General features: G+C 42.4%; 1 protein-coding gene across 1 annotated transcript in view; it reads left to right on the top strand.

The window, feature by feature from the left end:
- reep5 (receptor accessory protein 5) overlaps positions 1-16,322 on the top strand; it is a 45,543-nt gene that overhangs the window by 20,522 nt on the left and 8,699 nt on the right. The window contains exon 3 of the mRNA XM_067982959.1: positions 10,859-10,997. Coding sequence (XP_067839060.1) covers positions 10,859-10,997 — 139 coding nt within the window. The remainder of the gene's footprint in view (positions 1-10,858; positions 10,998-16,322) is intronic.

Raw genomic sequence — 16,322 nt, 5'->3', positions numbered from 1 at the left:
AGTACGTAAAGAAAGCTTGAGATTCCTTTTCCTTCTAAAATTTAAAGACTAACCGCTTGCTCAGTCAGTTGCAAGATGGCATGTAAATTCTGTTGTTTGAGAAATACCAAAATATCTTGCTCTTGGAGCATCATTTTTTATTTTTATCATTCTTGTAGTAGTTTACTTTTAAAATAAAATCTCCACACGAGCAGCCTGGAAGGAGGGGAAGAAATTAAAGAAGGATTTATAATTGTGCCATTTATGCAACAGCTTCATTAAACAATTCAGGCCTCAATCAGGATAAATATTTAAGATTTTTTAAAATTTTCTATCTAGAAATAACTATAAAAGAAGGAAGTTTGCATTACAAATTGCTACAATGATTAATTTGTCTACCAATATCTTCAGTCAAGATTTTTCCAAAATTGTTCCATGAATCAAGCTTCATGCAGTTCACTCAGCATGTATACATTGTAATCCTTGAATACAACATTTAACAAAATAAAATTATTTATTGCTTTCTGAAGTCACAGGCAGTTGAACATTATAACATAAGAAATAGGAGTAGGCCATACGGCCCCTTGAGCTGATCTTCTACCTCAACTCCACTTTTTACCGCCCGTTCCCCATATCCCTTGATTCCCCATATCCCTTGATTCCCCATATCCCTTGATTCCCCATATCCCTTGATTCCCCCATATCCCTTGATTCCCCCATATCCCTTGATTCCCCCATATCCCTTGATTCCCCCATATCCCTTGATTCCCCCATATCCCTTGATTCCCCCATATCCCTTGATTCCCCCATATCCCTTGATTCCCCCATATCCCTTGATTCCCCCATATCCCTTGATTCCCCCATATCCCTTGATTCCCCCATATCCCTTGATTCCCCCATATCCCTTGATTCCCCCATATCCCTTGATTCCCCCATATCCCTTGATTCCCCCATATCCCTTGATTCCCCCATATCCCTTGATTCCCCCATATCCCTTGATTCCCCCATATCCCTTGATTCCCCCATATCCCTTGATTCCCCCATATCCCTTGATTCCCCCATATCCCTTGATTCCCCCATATCCCTTGATTCCCCCATATCCCTTGATTCCCCCATATCCCTTGATTCCCCCATATCCCTTGATTCCCCCATATCCCTTGATTCCCCCATATCCCTTGATTCCCCCATATCCCTTGATTCCCCCATATCCCTTGATTCCCCCATATCCCTTGATTCCCCCATATCCCTTGATTCCCCCATATCCCTTGATTCCCCCATATCCCTTGATTCCCCCATATCCCTTGATTCCCCCATATCCCTTGATTCCCCCATATCCCTTGATTCCCCCATATCCCTTGATTCCCCCATATCCCTTGATTCCCCCATATCCCTTGATTCCCCCATATCCCTTGATTCCCCCATATCCCTTGATTCCCCCATATCCCTTGATTCCCCCATATCCCTTGATTCCCCCATATCCCTTGATTCCCCCATATCCCTTGATTCCCCCATATCCCTTGATTCCCCCATATCCCTTGATTCCCCCATATCCCTTGATTCCCCCATATCCCTTGATTCCCCCATATCCCTTGATTCCCCCATATCCCTTGATTCCCCCATATCCCTTGATTCCCCCATATCCCTTGATTCCCCCATATCCCTTGATTCCCCCATATCCCTTGATTCCCCCATATCCCTTGATTCCCCCATATCCCTTGATTCCCCCATATCCCTTGATTCCCCCATATCCCTTGATTCCCCCATATCCCTTGATTCCCCCATATCCCTTGATTCCCCCATATCCCTTGATTCCCCCATATCCCTTGATTCCCCCATATCCCTTGATTCCCCCATATCCCTTGATTCCCCCATATCCCTTGATTCCCCCATATCCCTTGATTCCCCCATATCCCTTGATTCCCCCATATCCCTTGATTCCCCCATATCCCTTGATTCCCCCATATCCCTTGATTCCCCCATATCCCTTGATTCCCCCATATCCCTTGATTCCCCCATATCCCTTGATTCCCCCATATCCCTTGATTCCCCCATATCCCTTGATTCCCCCATATCCCTTGATTCCCCCATATCCCTTGATTCCCCCATATCCCTTGATTCCCCCATATCCCTTGATTCCCCCATATCCCTTGATTCCCCCATATCCCTTGATTCCCCCATATCCCTTGATTCCCCCATATCCCTTGATTCCCCCATATCCCTTGATTCCCCCATATCCCTTGATTCCCCCATATCCCTTGATTCCCCCATATCCCTTGATTCCCCCATATCCCTTGATTCCCCCATATCCCTTGATTCCCCCATATCCCTTGATTCCCCCATATCCCTTGATTCCCCCATATCCCTTGATTCCCCCATATCCCTTGATTCCCCCATATCCCTTGATTCCCCCATATCCCTTGATTCCCCCATATCCCTTGATTCCCCCATATCCCTTGATTCCCCCATATCCCTTGATTCCCCCATATCCCTTGATTCCCCCATATCCCTTGATTCCCCCATATCCCTTGATTCCCCCATATCCCTTGATTCCCCCATATCCCTTGATTCCCCCATATCCCTTGATTCCCCCATATCCCTTGATTCCCCCATATCCCTTGATTCCCCCATATCCCTTGATTCCCCCATATCCCTTGATTCCCCCATATCCCTTGATTCCCCCATATCCCTTGATTCCCCCATATCCCTTGATTCCCCCATATCCCTTGATTCCCCCATATCCCTTGATTCCCCCATATCCCTTGATTCCCCCATATCCCTTGATTCCCCCATATCCCTTGATTCCCCCATATCCCTTGATTCCCCCATATCCCTTGATTCCCCCATATCCCTTGATTCCCCCATATCCCTTGATTCCCCCATATCCCTTGATTCCCCCATATCCCTTGATTCCCCCATATCCCTTGATTCCCCCATATCCCTTGATTCCCCCATATCCCTTGATTCCCCCATATCCCTTGATTCCCCCATATCCCTTGATTCCCCCATATCCCTTGATTCCCCCATATCCCTTGATTCCCCCATATCCCTTGATTCCCCCATATCCCTTGATTCCCCCATATCCCTTGATTCCCCCATATCCCTTGATTCCCCCATATCCCTTGATTCCCCCATATCCCTTGATTCCCCCATATCCCTTGATTCCCCCATATCCCTTGATTCCCCCATATCCCTTGATTCCCCCATATCCCTTGATTCCCCCATATCCCTTGATTCCCCCATATCCCTTGATTCCCCCATATCCCTTGATTCCCCCATATCCCTAAAAATCTGCCTATCTCCAGCATGAATATACTCACTGACCGAGCATCCACAGCCCTCTGGGGTAGAGTTCCAAAGATTCACAACTTTCTAGTGAAGAAATTCCCCCTCATCTCAGTCTTAAATGGCTGCACCCCTTAGCCTGAGACTATGCCCCCTAGTTCTAAACTCTCCAGCCAGGGGAAGCAACCTCTCTGCATCTACCCCATCAAGCCGCCTCAGAATCTTATGTTTCAATGAGATCACCTCTAATCTCCAGTGTATAAGCCCGTTCTACTCAATCTCTCAAAGGACAACCCTCTCATCCCAGGAATCAATCCAGTGAACCTTCATTGCACCACCTCTAAGGCGAGTATATCCTTTAGGTGAGGAGACCAAAACTATATGCAGTACTCCAGGCGTGGTCTCACGAAAGCCCTCTACAATTGTAGCAAGACTTCCTTGCAATGAAGGCCAACATGCCATTTGCCTTCCTAATTGCATGCTGTACCTGCATGCTAACTTTGTGTTTCTTGTACGAGGACACCGAAATCTCAACAACATTTAATAGTTTCTCACCATTTTAAAAAATGTTCCGTTTTTCCTACCAAAGTAAATAACTTCACATTTCCTCACATTATGCTTCATCTGCCACCTTCTTGCCCACTCACTTAACCTGTCTATCTTTTTTTATTCGTTTGTGGAATGTGGGCATTGTTGGCGAGGCAGCATTTATTGCCCATCCCTAATTGCCCTTGAGACGGTGGTGGTGAGCTGCCTTCTTGAACCACTGCAGTCTGTATGGTGAAGGTTCTCCCACAATGCTGTTAGGTAGGAAGTTCCAGGATTTTGACCCAGCGACGATGAAGGAACGGCGATATATTTCCAAGTCGGGATGGTGTGTGACTTGGAGGGGAATGTGCAGGTGGTGGTGTTTCTATGTGCCTGCTGCTCTTGTCCTTCTAGGTGGTAGAGGTCGCGGGGTTGGGAGGTGCTGTCGAAGAAGCCTTGGCGAGTTGCTGCAGTGCATCCTGTGGATGGTACACACTGCAGCCACAGTGTGCCGGTGGTGAAGGGAGTGAATGTTTAGGGTGGTGGTTGGGGTACCAATCAAGCAGGCTGCTTTGTCCTGGATAGTGTTAAGCTTCTTGAGTGTTGATAGAGCTGCACTCATCCAGGCAAGTGGAGAGTATTCCATCACACTTGTGACTTGTGCCTTGTAGATGGTGGAAAGGCTTTGGGGAGTCAGGAGGTGAGTCACTCACCACAGAGTACCCAGCCTCTGACCCGCTCTTGTAGCCACAGTATTTACATGGCTGGTCCAGTTAAGTTTCTGGTCAATGGTGACCCCCAGGATGTTGATGGTGGGGGATTCAGCAATGGTAATGTAGTTGAATGTCAAGGGGAGGTGGTTAGACACTTGTTGGAGGTAGTCACTGCCTGGCACTTGTCTGGCACGAATGTTACTTGCCACTTATCAGCCCAAGCCTGGATGTTGTCCAGGTCTTTCTGCATGCGGGCACAGACTGCTTCATTATCTGAGAGGTTGTGAATGGAACTGAACATTGTGTAATCATCAGTGAACATCCCTATTTCTGACCTTATGATGGAGGGAAGGTCATTGATGAAGCAGCTAAAGATGGCTGGGGCTAGGACACTGCCCTGAGGAACTCCTGCAGCAATGTCCTGGGGCTGAGATGATTGGCCTCCAACAACCACTACCATCTTCCTTTGTGCTAGGTATGACTCCAGCTTACTTTCCCACCTAGCTTTGTATCGTCTACCCACTGGAGGTGCAGCCAGTACATTGTGCAGGCACTGAGAGCTGAATCATTGTGAGTTGGGCCTGGTATTTCCTCCATTATGCAACCCAGAAGTTAGACCTGAGAATGCACCTATTCTTCTAATATCAAGTATATTGAAATTTGCTGCCAATCTCATTAGAATATGCCTGAGCATACAATGGGCGTAAATCAGTGGAAACAATTGGGGCCCAATGGCTCATTTAACCATCATTCATGCACATTAGGAACAACATGTTTAAGAACCTGCAATTTGGGAAGCTTTTAAATTTTTAATGTGACTTTCACTGATGCTACAAAATGAAACCAAAGAAACAGAAAATATAGTGCAGTTCTGAGAATTTTTTAAAAAACATTCAGGCTGCCCAAAGTTCCACAATCTTTTAGGCCACGTATTTATTTTGTGCCCCAATTGCGCATGTATCTGGGCACAAATACACAGGAAGTTCCAGGCCATGATCTTTGCTCAAATTTAAACTCAACAGCTAACTGCACCTAGACATTAAATTAGATAATCTTAATTCAAAGTTGCTTAATTCGAATTATCCATTGAATTTGAATTTTTTTAAAACACAAAAGCGGTTTTAATTAAGTTTTATTCAAGTTACTGAATAATCCAATAATTCCATTTTTTTCATCTGGAAAAACATTGTAGACTGTATTGTGGAATTGGGGCACATCTTCAGGTTCTGCAATTTCCACCCATCAGAAAGATGCACCTTTGACCCTGGTTGATTTTCTGGCCTGGAGGTCATTTGCAATATCCACTGTTTGCCTGCAGGGGTTAGGGAGGATGATGACAGGTGACAGATGGGAGATACTGTTTTCAAAGTAAATGTGTGATTGATTGCATAAGCTTCTGGGCTATTTAAACTTTGTGGCAGATGGCACCCATCATTTCTAGTGGGGAAAATAGGGGCATTTTGTAAAAAAAAGCTGGGGAAGTAGCAGAGCACACAGCTAATTCAGTTCCTGCCCCACCTGCCATATTTCCAATGAAAAATTGGCAGAGGGACAGCAGGAAGTCCCAGCCCTTCATATCTTCTACACGCCAGCCTAGTTGAGTACTTGCTATGCCAATTTGACCTCAAGATTCTGGTTTGCTAAGTTTAAATCTACCGATCAAAGTCTCCATGATGGCTGGGCAACTGCATTAGATTATAATATGTAATAACATTAAGTATTTTCAATAGGAATGGACCTAGCATTGACCCCTAGGGTACACTCCTGGGAAAGGCCATAAATTGGACTGGCTTGGTAATGGAGCACTGTTCCATTTTAGACATACATTTTCAACATCGAGCACTCCTAGGTCATGCTCAGAAAATGGGCTGGATGCAAAGTAAAAATTTGCTTCCTCCAGTTTGCCCAATGGTTGTATCCACTTTCAGAAGAGCCAACCCTCATCCTTAAAGGGCACCAATGAGAATCTGTGATTTCTTGTAGCCAGTCTTGCATTAATAATTTAGTGCTAACTTTAAAAAAAAATCTGATGCATTTTTCAAAATAATAGGAATTCTTAAAAGTACAAGTACTTAAACTGTTTTGAATAAACAGTAGTTCATTAAACCATGCTTGACTTGACATGCATTCCCTCAAGCACATTAAATGAACAACAGGAAGTCAGAGTTTTTGTGTGGCTACAAGTGGTTTACATAAGGTACTGACCATTCTAAACAGCTAACATGATTCTTTTCACGGTGAAATGAAAGTAGGACATAAAATTGCCCCCAATAATGTGATTATTAACTGAAAAGGACATCTGTTCAATATCTTGTTGGTAAAACTAATCTTCCATGTTTGTTTATCTACAGTATCTTATGGCCAAAAATAGAAATGTGTTCATGTCACATGGTGAGCATTCATAACTGGAATTTGCAGATTGTGACATACAGCCTACGCCTGTTAATTTGAAGTCACTTAATTTGAATTACTGGATCATTTGAATTTTTTAGCTTCAGATTATCAGGAGTAGACTGTGTATTGGATTTCAGAGTATGTTTGTAATCTTTAGTTTGTGTGACCCATTTATTGTTTTTGAGGGTCTCAAAACACCAAATTTATCTTTGATAGCAATGGGACAGAGTTTATAATTATCATCTTCTAATTTAAATCCAATTTATTTTTGGAATAGTATCCACTGATGACCACCTTTTTAAAAAAAAATTGCTGTGTTTAAACTTCTAATTCTTGAGTTTATTCATGTATGTAATATAGTCATTGCTGAAATTATTTGCTTTCTTGCCAATGTGAAAGGCTGCTTTACAGGCAGTATATATTGTAATTACAACATAGCAGCCTCTCCTCCATGTAATTGGTTCTGAATATTTAAATTTTACATTGGTATAGATTATAATTGAAATGTTATTGATCTACTGAGATTTGTTGCATTTGTAGCATGGTTTCCAAGTGTGAGATTTTTAAATATTCTGCTTTCTTTTTTAGACTCCACAGTGGCTTTACATCTAGTCTTCAGCATCTTTTCTTTACATGAAAATAGGCCTGAAGTTTAGCTATTAAAGAAGTACTTCAGGGAGGGCTCACAATCATGATTTATAACTAGTCCTTCCTAATTGCAAATATTATTTAATACTTCCATCCTGTGAAATGGGATGAATACAGCCACCTTAGGGTTTCTGTGCTGAGTTTTTGAACACTGCATTGCCCAAAACCAACAGATAATAACATGTAAGCATTCCATACTGCATCTAATGCTTCCTGAGTTTGTTGTTGAACCTAGCACTGACAGCAGTTAAAACTTAGATAAAGGCTCCATGATAGAATCATAAAGGTTACAGCACGGAAGGAAGCCATTCGGCCCATCGAGTCCGTGCTGGCTCTATGCAAGAGCAATCAAGCTAGTCCCACTCCCCCGCCCTATCTCCGTAGCGGTGCAATTTTTTTTTTCCCTTTCAAGTACTTATCCAGTTCCCTTTTGAGAGCCACAATTGAATCTGCTTCACCTACCCCCTCTGGCAGTACATTCCAGATCCTAATCACTCGCTGTGTTTAAAGAAAAAAAAAGTTTTTCCACATGTCACCTTTGGTTCTTTTGCCAATCACCTTAAATCTATGTCCTCTGGTTCTTGACCCTTCAGCCAATGGGAACAGTTTCTTTCTATCTATTCTGTCTAGACCCTTCATGATTTTGAATACCTCTATCAAATCTCCTCTCAACCTTCTCTGTTCTAAGGAGTACAACCCCAGCTTATCCGGTCTATCCATAAAGTCCCTCATCCCTGCAGTCATTCTAGTAAATCTTTTCTGCACCTTCTCTAGGGCCTCAATGTCTTTCCTAAAGCGCAGTGCCCAGAACTGGACACAATACTCCATTTTTTAAAAAAAAGTGTCATCATTACTTCCTTGCTTTTGTACTCTGCCTCTATTTATAAAGCCCAGGATCACATGTTTTCTTAACCGCTTTCTCAACATGCCCTGCCACCTTCAACTATTTGTGCACATATACCCCCAGATCTTTCTGTTCCTGTACCCCTTTTAGAATTGTGCCCTTTAGTTTAAATTGCCTCGTCGTTCTTCCTACCGAATTGTATCACTTCGCATTTTTATGCGTTAAATTTCATCTGCACGTGTCCACCCTTTTCACCAGCCAGTCTATATCCACTCGAAGTCTATCACTATCTCTCTCAATGTTCACTACATTTCCAAGTTTTGTGTCATCTGAAAGTTTGGAAATTGTGCCCTATATATCCAAGTCCAAATCATTAATATATATCAAGAAAAGTGGTGGTCCTAGTACCGACCCCTGGGGAACACCACTGTACACCTCCCTCCAGTCCGAAAAACAACTGTTCACCACTACTCTCTGCTTCCTGTTACTTAGCCAATTCTGTATCCATGCTGCTACTGCCCCCTTTATTCCATGGGCTTCAATCTTCATGACAAGCCTATTATGCGTCACTTTATCACACGCCTTTTGAAAGTCCATATACACCACATCAACCGCATGGCCCTCATCGACCCTTTCTATTACCTCATCAAAACACTCTATCAAGTTAGTTAAACATGACTTGCCTTTTACAAATCCGTGCTGGCTTTCCCTAATCAATCCAAATGACTGCTAATTCTGTCCCGGATTATCGTTTCTAAAAGTTTCCCCACCGAGGTTAAACTGACTGGCCTATAGTTGCTGGGTTTATCCTTCCACCCCTTTTTGAACAAGAGTGTAACATTTGCAATTCTCCAGTCCTCTGGCACCATCCCCCCGTATCTAAGGATGTTTGGAGGATTATGGCCAGTACCTCCACAATTTCCACCCTTACTTTCCTCAGCAACCTAGGATTCATCTTATCCGGACCGGGTGACTTATCTACTTTACGTACAGCTAGCCTATCAAGTACCTCCTCTCTATCAATTTTTAGCCCATCTAGTATCTCAACTACACCTTCCTTTACTGAGACTCTGGCAGCATCTTCTTCCTTGGTAAAGACAGATGCAAAGTACTTATTTAGTACCTTGGCCATGCCCTCTGCCTCCATGATTAGGTCTCCTTTTTGGTCCCTGATTGGCCCCTCCCCTCCTCTTTCTACCTATTTACTGTTTACATGCCTACAGAAGACTTTTGGGTTCCCTTTTATGTTTGCTGCCAGTCTATTCTCATTCTCTCTTTGCCCCTCTTATTTCCTTTTTTCACTTCCCCTCTGAACTTACGATATTCTGCCTGGTTCTTACTTGTATTATCAACCTGACATCTGTCATATGCCCCTTTATTCTGCTTCATCTTACTCTCTCTCTCGTTATCCAGGGAACTCTGGCTTTGGTTGCCCCACCTTTCCCTCTAGATATGTATCTAGACTCTACCTGAACCATCTCCTCCTTAAAGGCCGCCCATTATTCAATTACAGTTTTGCTTGCCAATCTTTGATTCCAATTTACCCGGGCCAGATCTGTTCTCATCCCACTGAAATTGGCCCTTCTCCAATTGAGTATTTTTACTTGAGTGCCCCATGTCCTTTTCCATAGCTATTCTAAACTTTGATACTATGATCACTGTTCCCTAAATGTTCCCCCGCTGACACTTGCTCCTTTTGGATTGCCTCATTCCCCGGAAGCAAGTCCAGCAATACCTCCTTCCTCATTGGGCCGGAAACGTACTGGTCAAGAAAGTTCTCCTGAACACGTTTCAAAAATTCCTCCCCCTCTTTGCCCCTTATTTATGTGGTGTAGTGGGCTGGATGATTATCTGTTTGATTCTTAGTTTGTGCTGATTTAGCTGATCTTAGCTGGGATAGCACTAGAAGTGTTAGTCTGCCTTAGTACCCCTGGCTAAGGAGGAGAAAAATAAGCTGGGACTCCCATTCCTGATTGCATCGTGTACATGTAATAGGATCAGGATGGAGTGACTGGCATTGGCATCAACTCTAATACCTTCTGTGGTCAAATGCTCAGTGCAGGCATAAAGAATAGCCATTGGGGCGAAGTACTAGCGCAGAGGAACTGTAACCCAGCAAGAATCGGCATCTTCAGGAGATGAGAAAAACAATTTTTAAAAGGCTTTATACAACCCTTTTGTGATTCCCTGGTGGTAGTTTTATATTTTTCTGTTTTACTGGCAATGTGGGTTAAATACACTTGCTCAAATCTGATTTAGTACAGTTATGAGATTTTACTTAGGCAATCCAGGCAACATGTAAAACCCCATTTATACCTTAACAATATCTTGAAAACCACTGTCTTGATACTTCTCTGCATCCGGTTTCTCTGTAGCTCCACATGTTAAGAGTATATTAAATCATTATTCTCTAAAAATAGGTTCACTTTGCACTCTTGAAATATTTGGTAACTTTATTTTTCTTCCCCAGAATCAAGGCCATTGAAAGCCCTGATAAAGACGATGACACATTATGGCTGATGTACTGGGTAGTATATGGTCTCTTCAGTGTAGCAGAATTCTTTTCTGACATCTTCCTTTCCTGGTTTCCCTTCTATTATATATTGAAGGTAAGTAGAAATGGGGTTGTAATGGATTAGCGTTGTGATGTACATTAAAGTTGGAGAGAACATACGTTGGGTTGAATTTTAAGCACAACTGATATTTCTAGCCATTAACTACCAATGCAATCTGTCTTAAAAATAATAGGAAACTAGATTCCATTGTCCGCATGGTTGCAGCTGATCTATTTAGGGGTAAAATACCAAATAATCACTGGTTGTATGGCCTACAGTAATGAATCTTCAGCTATAGACTTTATATGCAGAACGTATTGTAGATTTGCTGTATACTGACCAAAAAGGTTAGATGTTAAAATTATTAAAATCTAGTTCATAGAAGAAAAGTTGTAAAGATTTGTAATTAGATTTTGCACATGCTTGTTAACTCCACTTTCCCAAATGAAGGATTCTTACTTCTGTGTGTCCCTTTCAGCTGCAACATTACACAATTAGCAGATTTCTGTTCCCTTTTCTCTTCCTCACAATTCTGCAGACTAGTCATGAGCACACATCCTGTTTCAGTCAAGGAAGCTAGATCATCAAGCCATAGATTTACTGAAAAGCCTTAGTTCATGCTGTCCCATGGTCTCTTGGGATGTGTGATTTACATAGAATTGCATAGTGTACAACACAGAAACAGGCTATTCACCCAACAGGTCATTGCCGGTGTTTATGCTGCACACGAGCCCCCTCCCTCCCTACTTCATCTAACCCTATCAGTGTATCCGTCTGTTCCTTTCTCCCTAATGTGTTGATCTAGCTTCCCCTTAAATGCAGCTATGCTGATCACCTCAACTACTCCTTGCGGTAGCGGGTTCCACATTCTACCCACTCTCTGAGTAAAGAAGTTTCCCCTGAATTCCCTATTGGATTTATTAGTGACTATCTTATATTTATGGCCCCTAGTTCTGGTCTCCCCCACAAGTGGAAACATCTTCTTTACATCTACCCTATCAAACCCTTTTCATAACCTTAAAGACCTCTATCAGGTCACCCCTCAGTCTTTTTTCTAGAGAAAATAGTCCCAGTCTGTTCAATCTTTCCTGATGGGTACAGCCTCTCAGTTCTGGTATCATCCTAGTAAATCTCTTTTTGCACCTTCTCCAGTGCCTCTATATCCTTTTTATGTTATGGAGACCAGAACTGTTCACAGTACCCCAAGTGGGTCTAAGTCAAGTTTAACATAACTTCTCTGCTTTTCAATTTTATCCCTCTAGAAATGAACTCCAGTGCTAGGTTTGCTTTTTTTAATGGCCTTATTAACCTGTGTCGCTACTTTTGTGTTTTGTGTATCTGTACCCCCGGATCCCTCTGCTCCTCTAACCCATTTAGACTCTTTATTTTCCAAGGAGTATGTGGCTTCCTTAATTTTCCTACCAAAATGTAATACCTCACACTTATCTATATTGAAATTCATTTGCCAATTACGTGCCCATTCTGCAAGTTTATTAATGTCTTCCTGTATTTTGTCGCAGTCCTCCTCAGTATTAACTATACCCTCCAATTTGGTGTAGTCTGCAAATTTTGAAATTGTACTTCTGATTCCTGAGTCCAACTCATTTGTGTAAATGGTGAACAACACTGGTCTCAGCATCGATCCCTGTAGAACACCACTTCCCACCTTTTGCCAGTCTGAGGAACTACCTTTAACCCCTACTTTCTGTTTTGTAGCCAGCATGCTATCCATTCTGCTACTTGTCCCCAACTCCAGATGCTCTGACCTTAGTCATGAGTCTACTATGTGGTAACTTATCGAAGGCCTTCTGAAAATCCAAATATATTATATCTATTAATTACCTTTGTCTACCCTCTGTTACTACTACAAAGAATTCAATAAGCTTGGTCAAGCATGACCTCTTTTGAAATCTGTGCTGACTATTCTTTATTATATTTTCGGTTTCTAGATTTTTGAGTAGGGATTCCATTATCTTTCCTATCGCAGACGTTAAACTAATTGGTCTATAGTTCCCTGGACTGGTTCTACCTCTCTTTAAATATAGGAATGACATTAGCTGTCTGCCAGTCCTCTGGCACTATTACCTTTTTGTAAAGAATTTTTACATATATGTAATAGTGCCTCTGCTATCTCCTCCCTAACTTCTTTTAATATGCGTGGATGCAGTCCATTCGGACCAGGGGTTTTGTCATCTCTAAGTTTGATTGGTTTATCATAAGTACATAAGAGCAGGAGTAGGCCATACGGCCCCTCGAGCCTGCTTCGCCACTCCCTGATCTTTGAACTCGACTCCACTTTCCCACCCGATTCCCTTAGAGTCCAAAAATCTATCTATCTCAACCTTGAACATATTCAACGACTCAGCATCCACAGCCCTGTGGGATAAAGCATTCCAAAGATTCACAGCCCTATGAGTGAAGAAATTCCTCCTCATCTCAGTCTTAATGGCTGACCCCTTATCCTGCAACTATGCCCCCTAGTTCTAGACACTCCAGCCAGAGGAAATAACCTCTCAGCATCCACCCTGTCAAGCCCCCTCAGAATCTTGTATGTTTCAATGAGATCACCTCTCATTCTTCTAAGCTCCAGAGAGTGTAGGCCCATTCTACTCAACCTCTCTTCATAGGACAACCCTCTCATCCAGGAATCAATCTAGTGAACCTTCATTGCACTGCCTCTAAGGCAAGTATATCCTTCCTTAGATAAGGAGACCAATACTATACACCATACTCCAGGAGAGGTCTCACCAAAGCCCTGCACAATTGTAGTAAGACTTCCTTACTCTTGTACTCCGACGCCTTTGCAATAAAGGCCAACATCCATTTGCCTTCCTAATTGCTTGCTGTACCTGCATGCTAATTTTCTATGTATCTTGTACGAGGACACACAAATCTCTCAACATTGTAATAGTTTCTCACCATTTAAAAAATATTCTGTTTTTCTTTTCTTCCTACCAAAGTGAATAACCTCACATTTCCCCACATTATACTCCATCTGCCACCTTCTTGCCCACTCACCGTTTTGTTTTATTCATGGGATTGGGCGTCGCTGGTGAGGCTGGCATTTATTACCCATCCCTAATTGCCCTTGAGAAGGTGGTGGTGAGCCGCCTTCTTGAATCGCTGCTGTCCGTGTGGTGAAGGTTTTAGGAAAGGAGTTCCAGGATTTTGACCCAGCGACAATGTATTTCCAAGTCGGGATGGTGTGTAACTTGGAGGGGAACGTGCAGCTAGTGGTGTTCCCATGCACCTGCTGCCCTTGTCCTTCTAGGTGGTAGAGGTCATGGGTTTGGGAGGTGCTGTCGAAGAAGCCTTGGCGAGTTGCTGCAGTGTATCTTGTAGGTAGTGTACACTGCAGCTACGTTGCGCCAGTGGTGGAGAGAGTGAATGTTTAATGTTTAATGTGGTGCCAATCAAGTGGGCTGCTTTGTCCTGGATGGTGTCGAGCTTCTTGAGTGTTATTGGAGCTGCGCTAATCCAGGCAAGTGGAGAGTATTCCATCACACTCCTGACTTGTGCATTGTAGATGGAGGCAGGGCTTTGGGGAGTCAGGAGGTGAGTCACTCGCCACAGAATACCTAACCTGTCTATATCCCTTTGCAGACTCTGGGTCCTCCTCACATCTTACTTTCCCACCTACCTTTGTATCGTCAGCAAACTTGGATACATTATACTCCGTCCCTTCATCCAAGTCATTAATGTAGATTGTAAATAGCTGTGGCCCAAACAATGATCCTTGAGGCACTCCTAGTTACAGCCTGCCAACCTGAAAATGACCCGTTTATACCTACTATCTGTTTTCTGTCCGTTAACCAATCCTCTGTCATGCTAATATATTACCCCCAATCCCATGAGCCCTTATCTTGCATAACAACCTTTTACATGGTGCCTTATCAAATGCCTTTTTGAAAATCCAAATATACTACATCCACTGGTTCCCCTTTATCTACCCTGCTAGTTACATCCTCAAAAAACTCTGAATTTGTGAAACACTATTTCCCTTTCATAAAACCATGTTGACTCTGCCTAATCATATGATTTTCTAAGTGCCCTGTTACCACTTCCTTAATAATGGATTCCAGCATTTTCCTGATGACTGGTGTCAGGCTAACTGGCCTGTAGTTCCCTGTTTTCTCTCTCCCTCCTTCCGTGAATAGCAGGATTACATTTGCTACATTCCAATCTGCTGGGACCGTTCTAGAATCTGGGGAATTTTGAAAGATCACAATCAATGGATCCACTATCTCTGCAGCCACCTCTTTTAGAACCCAAGAATGTAGGCCATCAGGTCCAGGGAATTTATCAGCTTTGAGTCCCAATAGTTTCTCTAGTACTTTTTCTCTATTGATATTAATTACTTTAAGTTCTTCACTCTCATTAGCCCCTTGGTTCCCCACTATTTCTGGTATGCTTTTTGTGTTGTCTGTTGTGAAGACAGGTACAAAATATTTGTTCAATGTCTCTGCCATTTCCTTATTCCCCCTTTTATAATTTCTCCTGTCTCAGCCTCTAAGGGACCAATGTTTACTTTTGCTACTCTCTTCCTTTTTACATACTTGTAGAAGCTTTTACAATCCGTTTTTATATTTCTTGCTGGTTTACTTTCATTTTCTATTGTCTCCCTTTTTATCAATTTTTTGGTCATCCTTTGATTTCTAAAACTCTCCCAATCCTTAGGCTTACTACTCTTCGCAACATTATAGGCCTCTTCTTTTAGTCTAATACTATCCTTAACTTCTTTAGTTAGCCACGGATGAATCACTTTTCTTGTGGAGTTTTTATTTCTCAATGGAATTTATATTCGTTGAGAATATCAAAATATTTCTTTAAATGTTTGCCATTGCTTACCTACTGTCATACCTTTTTAACCTAATTTCCCAATCTACCTTGCTCCTCTTACCTACATAATTGGCTTTATTTAAGTTTAAGACTCTAGTTTCGGTCTTAAGTATGTCACTCTCAAACTCAATATGAAATTCATCATATTATGATCATTCTTCCCCAGAGGATTGTTTACTGTGAGATTACTAATTAACCCTGCCTCATTACACAATAAAAGATCTAAAATAGCCTGTTCCCGGGTTGGTTCCATGATGTTTTCTAGGAAACTGTCTCGAATACATTCCATGAACTCGTCCTCCTGACTGCCTTTGCCAATTTGATTTGATCAGTCTATATGAAGATTAAAGTCCCCCACGATTACTACATATTCTTTGTCACAAGCTACTTTTATATCTTGGTAAATACTATGTGCAACGGTATAGCTACTGTTGGGGCCATGGGTGGGGAGAAATCATTTATCAATTATCTCTTTCCCCCCCCCCCCCCCTTCTACTTAAATGTATTCATATCCTTTTGGATCTCATCTTCTAATGTCAT

Source organism: Heptranchias perlo, chromosome 4 (genome assembly GCF_035084215.1).
Source record: "Heptranchias perlo isolate sHepPer1 chromosome 4, sHepPer1.hap1, whole genome shotgun sequence".
NCBI lineage: Eukaryota > Metazoa > Chordata > Chondrichthyes > Hexanchiformes > Hexanchidae > Heptranchias > Heptranchias perlo.
The sequence above is the reverse complement of the archived record's forward strand: the minus strand, read 5'-3'. Positions and strand labels throughout refer to the sequence as shown.